The sequence below is a fragment of the Spermophilus citellus genome, assembly GCF_964194105.1.
Source record: "Spermophilus citellus genome assembly, chromosome: 2".
Taxonomy (NCBI): domain Eukaryota; kingdom Metazoa; phylum Chordata; class Mammalia; order Rodentia; family Sciuridae; genus Spermophilus; species Spermophilus citellus.
In genome coordinates, this window is record NC_138183.1 from 193,618,940 (window position 1) to 193,630,995 (window position 12,056).

The 12,056-nt window shown below is 37.9% G+C and overlaps 1 protein-coding gene and 1 long non-coding RNA gene across 2 annotated transcripts in view; one reads left to right on the forward strand and one right to left on the reverse strand.

Moving 5' to 3' along the window:
* The window catches only part of C2CD3 (C2 domain containing 3 centriole elongation regulator), a 147,564-nt gene that overhangs the window by 111,035 nt on the left and 24,473 nt on the right, over positions 1 to 12,056 (forward strand). The window contains exons 28-30 of the mRNA XM_081263133.1: positions 1,814 to 1,947; positions 6,957 to 7,127; positions 10,372 to 10,592. Of these exons, the coding sequence (XP_081119259.1) occupies positions 1,814 to 1,947; positions 6,957 to 7,127; positions 10,372 to 10,592 (526 nt within the window). The remainder of the gene's footprint in view (positions 1 to 1,813; positions 1,948 to 6,956; positions 7,128 to 10,371; positions 10,593 to 12,056) is intronic.
* Positions 6,909 to 12,056, reverse strand: part of LOC308631698 — a 32,125-nt gene continuing 26,977 nt past the window's right edge. The window contains exon 3 of the long non-coding RNA XR_014018308.1: positions 6,909 to 7,137. This is a non-coding gene — a long non-coding RNA (uncharacterized lncRNA). The remainder of the gene's footprint in view (positions 7,138 to 12,056) is intronic.

Below are 12,056 nucleotides of genomic sequence, written 5' to 3' on the forward strand. Positions count from 1 at the left end.
CTATAATATACTATTCAGACATCCCAGTCCTCAAAATCCTAATTCTTGCAAAATACTTGGTTTCACATATGTTAGGGATGTGAGGGCAGGAGAATGGAGAGGTAGAGGGGGGAAAAAAATCTTGAAGGAAGAAACATGATTGTTTTGGTTGGAAGTCCATGTCTTTCCTGCTTCCCTTCTCACCAATAGGTGGGTTGTCTGTTGTTAGCTGGTATCTCCACCCTCAGGATGTCACTATGCTGGGGTAATGGCCTCTGGGGAGAGGAGGGAGTACATGGCCAGCTGGAGTTCCAAACTGGGTGTTGCCTTCCACTGAAGAGGGTGATGAAGGTGGCCCAAGATGGAAGTGCCTTCTTTCAGCAGTGGGCTGTCGGGTAGGGCGTGGGGAGGCAAGCAATGGCATTGGAGGATGAGTTCAGAGATGAGCTCTGGGGTGTGTGTGGCTATCAGCTGACTTCAGAGCCTGTGTGAAGTTCTTGGGTGCAGGGAATAGGCAGGCTACTGCACGTAGGGGAGTCTATCCATTGCTATAGAGTTCCAAGATGGTGGCCACCAGGGAGCCCCAGTTGATAGATGGGGGTCCACACAGGAGTAAGTTCCTGCGTGTGCCGGGTATTCTGCATGGGAGTGGCCTTGGTGATTTCTGCTTGGTGCTCGGTGGGTGGCCGAAAGTTCTGTGCAGGTATGGATAGTGCCCGCTCAGGTACCCAGTAGTCCTGCATGGGTGAGTAATTGGGTGGCCGTGATTCCTGCATGGGAGCAAGAATTTTCCTTGCAGAGAAGCAGTATTCTCACAACTTGAGTCCCAGGTCACTAAGTGACACAGAATGCTGCCTCGCTCTAGCCCACCACCTTGAATCTCCCCAAACACTTTTAAAGGGTGAATTTTATACTCCATGAAGTTTATCTCTGTTTTTAAATAAAATAAGATTAGAATTTGAAACCATATCAATTATTTTTTAAAAGTCTGTTACATTAAAATCATTGGTCTTTCATTTTAAAAAATAAAAAAGAATGGAAAAAGAGGAATAGGCAATAGTAAGTAGAGACAACTCTTTCAAAGAGTTCAACTGTTAAAGAAGAATTAAAAGAAAGAAATTTCCTAACTGTCCCAGATAGAGGAGCTCTGTTGAAGCAAAGACTTGTGTTTTGTTCATGTCTTCTTCATGCATCCTTGGCCCAGGGTCTGTCACACAGTATAAATCAATACCTACTGAATGGATAAATGCATTAGAAAATGACCAAGGGTTCATTGGTCTTTATATATAGAAGATATTTTTTCTTCCAATCAACCCTAATAGTCTTAAGACAAGAAATACTATAGCCAGGGCTGGGGTTGTGGCTCAGTGGTAGAGCACTTGCCTAGCATGTGTGAGGCACTGGGTTCGATCCTCAGCACCAAATAAAAATAAATAAATAAAATAAAGGTATTGTATTCATCCACAACTAAAAAAGAAAGAAAGAATTACCACAACCAGTTGGTCCTCACATGTAAAATAAATACAAGATAATGTCCAGCCAGAGTTTACAAACTAGCTGGAGGAACAAGAGCATAAATATAGATAAAACAACAAAAAAACAATCTGATGACATAGTCCATAAAATAAAGATAATAATAGTACCTACTTCATAAGATAATTGTAAAGTTTAAATGAGAAAAATAAATGCTAATAGCTTAGCACAATGCTCAACACATAGAAAACAGACTTCAGTGGAAATTCTACTGAATAAATTTTACAAATTTATTTATATACTGCTTTGTTCCAAGAGAGTTCATGGTAACCAGTGAACTATTTTTCTCATTGCTTTTCAGATCCCAATATATAATACCTTTTCCTTTCCTGCCTCTGATATGTATGCTGCATTCCCCAGCCATATTGTAGAACATATCCAGGACCAGCTTGTTCACACCTCTTCAAAGGAACTTGATTTCTCTTCTCCTGGGAAGTGAGTAAATGTCTTGATGGGAAGAAGTGGGGTCAAAGAGTGGAAGTATGTGAACTGCTTGTCATATCTCCTTCATTAGAGGAAGAAATTAGAGATAGGATAAAGATTTGCTGAACTCACAATGCCCCCCACCCCTAACCCTAAGATCTGTGAAAATAAAATTTCATAAGATAGGAATTAGAAGTTTACTGTTACCAAAGTATTACTTTGTTGCAGGAAACACTCTTATCCTCAGAGACCTTTAACATTTTGGGAGAAATATATCATCTTTCCCCTCCCAAAAATATGCAAGCTATTTTGCAGAGAGCCATTGGCCCATCCTTTTCACTATGCCAACCATCATCATATATTTGATATCAGGGCTAGAGCATGCTCCATCTGGTCAGGAGACAGGCCCAACAGTAAGATTGCTTCTTTCCACTCCACTCCCTTCCAGACCCTAGTGGCTTCCACCAGAGAGTCTTTGCTGTGTCTTTCCTCCCACCTTAGGGAGGAGGCAGGGAGTCTTCTCCCACCACACCACTCCAGAATAGCAGTTAGTGAGTTGACCCTTTATTCTAAAACACCCTCTCATACTGCTTACACACTCCAAGTCCTGTTCCTTTGGTAAGTAATTTTCTATTTGGTTACCGTATGAAGAGATTCTCTTTTCTCTGAATAAAAAGAGCTATGTGTCTGTCAAACCCTAGATCCAAGGTTTAGATAATTCTTTTGTTATCTGTAAATATTGTTTGACCATAATCAGTCAGAGACACATGGGTGGGATGAGAGTGTCTCTAATGTTCATTGTTTAGTAATTTGAAAAGTAAAAAGTTTTAATGGTTTGCTTTTTTTTCACATAAAAATGTCCCTGTTACTTTTTTACAAAGACCATATCAAAATGTCACATTCTAATCCAGCCATTCATCCAAGGATAAACTGTAATTCCCTCTCTAACCACCTCACCTAACAGAAATCCAACTGTTTCTGACCCTTCCTTGTTCCAAGTCTTGATGGTGAAGTGTATTGGAGATCAGACAGATTTGGAGTTCTGTCCTGGCTTTTTCTCTCATTGGTTATATGTGATCTTAAGCTAATTACTTAAATTCTCTGAGCCTTAGCCTTAATTTTCTTATTTGTTAAATGAAAGTAATATATTACTCAAGGGTTGTCATGAATAGTAAATGAGAAAAGAAACAAATCATTTTTACACGCATGTAATAATACATATGACCCCAGCATAGTGGTGCATGCCTGTAATCCCAGTGGTTTAGGAGACTGAGGCAGGAGGATCACAAGACAACCTCAGCAAAAGTGAGTCATTAAGCAACTCAGTGAGACTCTGCCTCTAAATAAAATACCCAAAAGGGCTGGGGATGTGGCTTAGTGGTTGAGTGCCCCTGAGTTCAATCCCCAGTACCCCCCAAAATAATAATAATAATAATAATGTGAAACTCCTGGAGCAGCAGTTTCCAAGATTTTTATCTTTATACTTTATTTATAACAGCCAAAAACTCTAAACAACTCAGGTGTCCATCAACAAATAGATGAACAGATAGCCAAATTGTGGTATATCCATATGATGGAATACTACTCAAAAATAAAAAGAAATGTAATATTGATAAACAACAAAATGAATCTCAAAATAATTATGCTGAGGAATAGAAGCTATAATAAAAGAATATGTTGTATATAATTCCATTTATATAAAATTCTAGAAGATGCATACTAAGATATAGTAACAGAAAACAGGTAAGTGGTTGTCTAGGGACAAGGCAAAGTGAAGAGAGAGGGAAGGAGAAAGAAATTACAAAAGGCAAAAAGAAACTTGGAAATAATAGATATGTTCATTATCTTGTGGTAATAATCTCCTTAGATGTTTACATGTATTGGAACTCATCAAATTGTATGCTTTAAATATATAACATTTACTGTGTATTTTGGTTCTACCTTTGCAAAGCAGTGGTTCTCAAACATTTCCACTTCAGAACTCACTTTGCTCTTTAAAATTATTGATGACCCCAAAGAGATTTGTTTATTTGAGTTATATATATCAATTTTTACCATATTAGAATTGAGAAACTTTCAAAACTTACAAAATCAATTATATTTCTGTACACCAGCAATGAATCATCAAAAATGAAATTTTGAAAAGTTTTATTTACAATAACACCAAATGGAATAAAAAAATATAACAAAAGAAGTATTAAATGTATTCTGTAAAAACTGCCATGTTTTATTGGAAGAGATTAAAGAGGATCTACATAAATGGGAAAATATCCCATATGTTTATAGATTGGAAGACTTAGTATTATTAAGATGGTAGCAATCCCCAAGTTGATCTATAGATTCAACACAATTCATATAAAAAATGCTGTTAACTTCTCTCTGGAAATGGACAAACTGATCCTAAAATGCATATGGATGGTTAAGAAACACAGAAAAAGTAAAACAGCCTTAAAAAAGAACAAATTCCCAATTTCAGAGCTTACTAAAAAGCTACAATAAGCAAGAAAATACACAAGAATAGAAATGTAGATCAGTGGGATAGAAATGAAAATCCAAAAATAAACTCATAAATCTATGCTCAACTGATTTTCAACAAAAGTTCAAGATGGCTAAATGAGGAAAGAATAGTCTTTTCAGCAAATGGTATTTGGAACATCTGAATATCCACATATGGAAGATTGAAGTTGAATTTTTTTTTTTTTTTTTTTTTTTGTACCAGGGATCGAACTGAGGGGCGGCACTTAACCACTGAACCACATCCCCAGCCCTATTTTGAACCACATCCCCAGCCCTATTTTGTATTTTATTTAAGTACATATATGGTCTCACTGAGTTGCTTAGCACTGTGTTTTTGCTGAGGCTGGCTTTGAACTTGTGATCCTCCTGACTCAGCCTCCGGAGCCGCTGGAATTATAGGCAAGAGCCTATGTACCTACCAAACCTCTTCTTTGTACCATACACAAAAATTAACTACAAATGGTCACATGTCTAAATGTAAAAACTAAAACTGTAGAATTTTTCAAAGAAAACAGTGGTAAATCTTTGTGAGTTTGGATTATATGGTGATTCAGATATGACAACAAAAGAAAAATAACAGATAAATTCAGTTTATCAAACTTAAAAACTTTCATGCTGCAAATGACATCACCAAGAAAATAAAGACACAGCCCATAGAATGAGAGAAAATATTTGCAAATCACAGCTTTGACAAGGAATTTGTACCTAGATTATATAAAGAACTCTTAGAACTCAATAGTAAAAAACCAAATAATCTGGTAGGGGATGTGACTCAGTGGTAGAAGTGCTTGCCTAGCATTTGCAAGGCAAGTCACAATTTGTAAGTCACAATTCAATCCTCAGCACTGCAAAAAAGAAAAAGAAAAGAAAAAAAAAGCAACCAATTGTTTAAATAGACAAGGAATCTGAATAGACATTTCTCCGAAAACAATGTACAAATGGCCAATAAGCATGAGATAGAAAACAAAACCACAATAAGATACCACTTTACATCCACTAAAGGTACTATAATCAAAAAGACAAATATTGCAAGTGTGAGGAAGAATGTGAAGAAATCAGAGCCCTCATACATTGCTTAATGAGACTATAAAATGGTACAGCTGCTTAGAAAAATAGTCTGGCAGTTCCTTAAAAATTTAAATGTTTAGTAACCATTTAACCCAATAATTATACTCCTAAATGAAGAGATATGTCTACACAAAAACTTACATGTTTTCTTGTAGCAACATTACTCCTAATAACCAAAATGTAGAAACAAGCCATATGTCCAACAAATGACAAGTAAATAAACAAAATGTGGTATATTTATACAATGAAATATTATTCGGCTATTAAAAGAAATGAAGTACTAATGCATATGATATGGAGGAGGCACGAAAACATGCCAAACGGAAGGAAAGTCACACAACAACAACAACAAAAAAAAACATGTTATATGATCCCATTTCTTTGAACTATCCAAAATAGATAAATTATAGAGACAGAAGATAAATCAGTAGTTACCTAAGGCTGAGATGTTTGGGGTAGAAATGGGAATGATTGCAGTGGTTATGGGTTTTTTTTTGTTTTGTTTTGTTTTTTAAAGAGAGAGTGAGAGAGGAGAGAGAGGAGAGAGAGAGAGAGAGAGAGAATTTTTAATATTTATTTTTTAGTTCTCGGCGGACACAACATCTTTGTTGGTATGTGGTGCTGAGGATCGAACCCAGGCCGCACACATGCGAGGCAAGCGTGCTACCGCTTGAGCCACATCCCCAGCCCGGTTATGGGTTGTTTTTTTTTTAATATTTCTAGTTATAGATAGACACAATACCTTTATTTTATTTCTTAATTTTTGTGTGGTGCTGAGGATAGAACCCAGTGCTTCATATGTGCTAGGCAAATGCTGTACCACTGAGCCTACAATCCCAGCCCTGGGGTTTATTTTGAAGGTGATAGAAATGTTCTAAAATTGATTATGGTAATGCTCATACAACTTTGTGAATATACTAAAAATCATTGAATTGTATGCTTTAAATGGGTTGAACATATGGTATGTGAATTATATCTCAATAAAGCTGTTATTTAAAAAAGAAAAAAAATTATTACTGGAGTCACATTTTTAATATCATGCTCAGAAATTGGAGATTTACACTGTAGATTTTAAAAAAGAACTTTAGAAAGGAATGATGGTGATAAAATAGATTAATCTCTCATTGAACGCTTTTAGCAAGGCTTGGTATTAAAATAAGGGCTCCATATGTTATTATTATTATCGATATTATCAGATCTGTTTTAGAGAAATCACTTTAGCTATAATTGTGGAGAATGGAAGAAGGTGGAGTGGGTAAGACTGAAGGCAGGACTATTTGGAAGACTTTTGTGAACCAAGCAAGAGTTAATGTAACCAAAAATATAGTATTAGGGATAGGTTTGCAGTGCCATTTCAAGAGAGTGATTTTTTTTTGTCACACTAGGAGTTTTCTCATGGGCTTAGAATTTATTTTGCTCCCATTTTCTCTGGACAGAAGTGGTACCGGTGGTACCACAAGAAGCCTGGCAACACGCCATGAAGAGCATGTGCAGAACATCCGCCGATTTCATGAATCCCTACAGCAAGGAGAAGCAATCTTGACAAGTGATGACAAACTGACCGCATCGCCTTTATCCTCCCACACCTCCATTTTGACTTCTCTCAGGTGAGGCACTCTGCTAAGACAAGACACAAGAAAGCATTGTGATGTACAAAGTGAATGTCAGTGGCACCAGGCAATACCACCATCAGTTACCCCTGAGCTGGGAGATTTAGTAGAGGGCTCTTGTGCATGTTAGTATTGGATTGAACTTTTGGAGCCTCATAGGTATTCCTCATGGATGAATCTCTCAGTTTAGAGCCTCCCGCTCCTTTAGAAAAGTAAATGATCTGCATATAAATATAGGAACTTTAGCTTGTTCACCAAAACTTAATAACCAGTCTCACATCTGCACAGCCTCACATCCTTTTTAAAGTTTATAAAGCCTCATCCTGCCCACTGTCCTTTTTTTTTAATATTTATTTTTTAGTTGTAGTTGGGCACAATATCTTTATTTTATTTATTTATTTTTATGTGTGCTGAGGATCAAACCCAGGGCCTCACACGTGCTAAGCGATCACTCTACCACTGAGCCACAACCCCAGCCCCCTTTTTTTTTTTTTAGTTGTAGTTAGACACAGTGCCTTTATTTTATTTATTGTTATGTTGTGCTGAGGATGGAACCCAATGCCTCTGCTAGGGGAGTACTCTACCGCTGAGCCACAACCCTAGCCCCCTGCCTACTGTCTTTATCTTCACAATCACTGGTTTCTTCCAGACCAGCTTCTGTTCTGGTAACACTTCCCTATCCCTTTCTTAGTTTAATTAGCATCTGAACCAGAGAATCACTGTGAGAATTGAAAAGGCCATCATAGATCCGCAAGATTGGCCTCAAGGTTATCTAGAGAGAAATGTTAGTAAAGTGGAGGAATTTGGTTTCAGAATTCAATAGACTTGACCTCCAATGCTGGCTCTTTGTTTCCTGGTGGAAGAGTTGAATGTGGGGTGATAAGAACTGTAGGTTTCCTGGCCGAGTAGACAGAGGAAGAGCAACATTCTGAGTTAGAGATGGAAAAAATTAAAGTCACATTTGAACTGATCTTTGAAGGAAAAGGTTCTGTGTGCCGAAAGAATATTATTATCAAGGCCAGATGCATGAAACAACAAGTCAGGTTTGGGAAGATACCAGCAGTGCAATTAGTAAAGTGTAAGGAGTAGGGCAAGTTCTATGGATGTCAGATCATGAAGGGCCTTGAATATTAACCTAAGTGTTTGACTTTTAGAATAGTTATTCTCAATGGAAAGTGCTAGGGAGGGAAGGAGAAGAGTATAAAATTTGAGGGGAAAAAATATTTAAAGTGTTTTATATTTGGAAAAAACTAACTTTTCCTTTAGTTGCACAATGCAAATTCAGAAAAGAAACATTGGCAACTTCTTTTTTGCTTAATGAGATATGTTTAAAAGGATGGAGAATTTGGGCTATAGACTATGGGAAACTGCCTGAACTCATATTACAAAGAAGTAATGTGTTCAGATTCTCATCTCAGATTAGCAAGATGCTGGTGATCAAGGCTATTTAACTATTAATGATTTGGTTGTACTTTATTGGGTTATTATCCAATTTGGAACCCACTGAAAAAAGAAACTAATTCACCCTAGTGCATTTTCTCTCAACGTCAACACTGTTGATGATTGGGCCAGATGTGTTGTTGTGGCGGCCAGTCCTGTACATTGTAAGATGTTTAGCATTCTTGGCCTATATCTACTACATACCAGTGGTGCCCCTCCCTCAGTTGTGACAACCAAAAATATCTCCAGATGTTGCCAAATGTCCCATGGGGAGCAAAATCACCAGGTTAAAACCCATTGCCCTAAAATGGTGTTGGGAAAACTGGAAATCCATATGCAACAAAATGAAACTGAATCCCTTTCTCTCGCCATGCACAAAAGTTAACTCAAAATGGATTAAGGAGCTTGATATCAAATCAGAGACTCTGCGTCTGATAGAAGAAAAAGTTGGCTCCGATCTACATATCGTGGGGTCAGGCTCCAAATTCCTTAATAGGACACCCATAGCACAAGAGTTAATAACAAGAATCAACAAATGGGACTTACTTAAACTAAAAAGTTTTTTCTCAGCAAGAGAAACAATAAGAGAGGTAAATAGGGAGCCTACATCCTGGGAACAAATTTTTACTCCTCACACTTCAGATAGAGCCCTAATATCCAGAGTATACAAAGAACTCAAAAAATTAGACAATAAGATAACAGATAACCCAATCAACAAATGGGCCAAGGACCTGAACAGACACTTCTCAGAGGAGGATATACAATCAATCAACAAGTACATGAAAAAATGCTCACCATCTCTAGCAGTCAGAGAAATGCAAATCAAAACCACCCTAAGATACCATCTCACTCCAGTAAGATTGGCAGCCAGTATGAAGTCAAACAACAACAAGTGCTGGCGAGGATGTGGAGAAAAGGGTACACTTGTACATTGCTGGTGGGACTGCAAATTGGTGCGGCCAATTTGGAAAGCAGTTTGGAGATTCCTGGGAAAGCTGGGAATGGAACCACCATTTGACCCTGCTATTGTCCTTCTCGGACTATTCCCTGAAGACCTTAAAAGAGCATGCTACAGGGATACTGCCACATCGATGTTCATAGCAGCACAATTCACAATAGCTAGACTGTGGAACCAACCCAGATGCCCTTCAATAGATGAATGGATAAAAAAAAATGTGGCATCTATACACAATGGAGTCCTGAACACATTTAGAAAGTCAAGCAAAGCTGGTTAGAAAAGGGCACTTGTTTAAAGGATCAGGAATGGTTATGAGGTAGCAAAGAACATTGTTGGCCTGGAGTAGGGCTTTTATTCTGTCTGACTAGCAGAAGTGAGTACTGGCATGATGGTTAAGAGTAGTTCTTTTTAAAAGGTTGCATTTTGGGGCCTGGGGTTATAGCTCAACTTGCTTTGCACTTGTGAGGTACTGGGTTCGATCCTCTGCACCACATAAAATAAATAAATAAATAAATAAATAAATAAATAAATAAATAAATAAATAAATAAAAGATATTGTGTCCATCTTTTAAAAATATATATCTTTTAAAAAAAAAGGTTGCATTTTTCCAGATATCAAAAAACCATATTAACCAGACAGAAAGGGGCAGATTTGTACTTGGCAGCAGAATCATAGTCAGAGGAGTAAAGGATGAATGGTGAGTTAGAGAAGGGAGAGGGATCTATATATTAATGGACCAAGTGGGAGGTATTAAGGTCCTACATCAGTAGTACATAAAAGAATCTCATCTCCAAGAGTGACCCTTTGTCATCTTTTCCTTTTTTTTTTTTTCCCCCTTCCAGGAAGAATCTGAGTGAGCTAGATCAGATCCAGAAGTACTTCAGCCAGAAGCTCACCAAACCTTTTCTGCCTCTGAGCCCTCACACTCATACTGCCATCTTGCAGAGCCAGGAGAACCATGGGGACCATATTGGACCAGAAGCCAGCACCCTAGACACTGAGAGCCAGTGTATCCTGGAAAAATCTAACAACCTGGTGGTGCAAGTCAGCTCCTTAATCTCAGGTATGGCTCAGAGCCTTTCTTATTGAGTTATGGTCACTAGATGCCAATTCAAAAAGCATCTCAGTGTCTGCCCCCTAACAAGTCCCTATGACAAAAGGTTTTATAACTTTTTTTTTTTTTTTTAACCATCGTCCTTTTAAAAGAAGGGACATTGTAGTGTGGTATAATATGGCTCAGGAACATGGAGCAATGGAAAGAGCATTGGACTGAGAGGCAGGAGACCCAGATCCTTGCGGATTTCTGGAATATACTTGGCTGTTTGACCCTGAGTTTATCCTTTCCTTTTCCCTTCCTTCCCCCCACCCCAGGGGTGCTTTATGCTGAGCTACATCACCAGCCCTGTTTTTGTTGTTTTTTTTTTGAGACAGAGTCTCACTATGTTACTTACTAAATTGCTAAGTTTGGCCTCAAACTTGCTATACTCCTGCTTTAGCCTCCTGTATCACTGAAATTATAGGTGTGCATCACCATACCCAGCTCCTTTCCCTTCTTGCTTCAATTTCCCCAAGGAAAAAAAAAAAGAGTTCTTAAATTTGTGCCACTCTCTTTTTCAGAAAAAATCAACTACAAGTATGTTTAAAATTCTAATTCTCAGAAGTCTGCATTTTTAACAAGGCAAAGTAATTCTAGATTTTGGGAATCCATATTCCATCCTTTAAAAAACCCCTTAGAGCTCTGTTCTCACATTGGCTGCATATTGGAATTACTGAGTGGGTTTTTAAAAATCCTCCTGTGTACCATCAGACAAGAGTCTCTTAAGGGTGGAAACCAGGCATTAACATTGTTTATAACTCCCTAGGTAATTCTAGTGTGCATCGAAGAATGAGACTGCCCTAAAACAAGAATTTTCCAAACTTGCCTGAGCATAAGAATTAACTGGAGCTGGCCATTATGGCACACACCTATAATCCCAGTGAGCAGGGAGATTGAGGCAGGAGGATTACAAATTTAAGGTCAGCCTCAGCAATTTAGTGAGACCTTCAGTAATTTTGCCAGACACTGTCTTCAAAATAAAAAATAAAAATGACTGGGTAGGTAGTTCAGTAGTAGATAGTCCCTGGGTTTAATCCCTAGCACCTTCCCCCAAAATATCATCTGGAACACTTATTTTAAAATACAAATTTCTGGGTCCCAATCCGTTCTACTAAATCAGGATCCAAGGTTAAGACCTAGAAATCTTGCCAGGTGCAGTGCTGCACACCTGTAATTATAGCAACTCAGGAGACTGAGACAGGAGGATTGAAAGTTTAAGACCAGCCTCAGCAACTTACAAGACTCTGTCTCAAAATAAAAAATAAAAAGGGTTGGATATCTCAGTGGTAAAGCACCCCTGGGTTAAATCCTTAGTACCTGCCCTCACCTCCCTTAAAAAAAAAAAAAAAAAAAACTGGAAATCTTTATCAGGCAAACTTTGGGGAACATTGAGAGATCTTCTAGGTCAGCATCTTTAGCCCTCATTTGGTG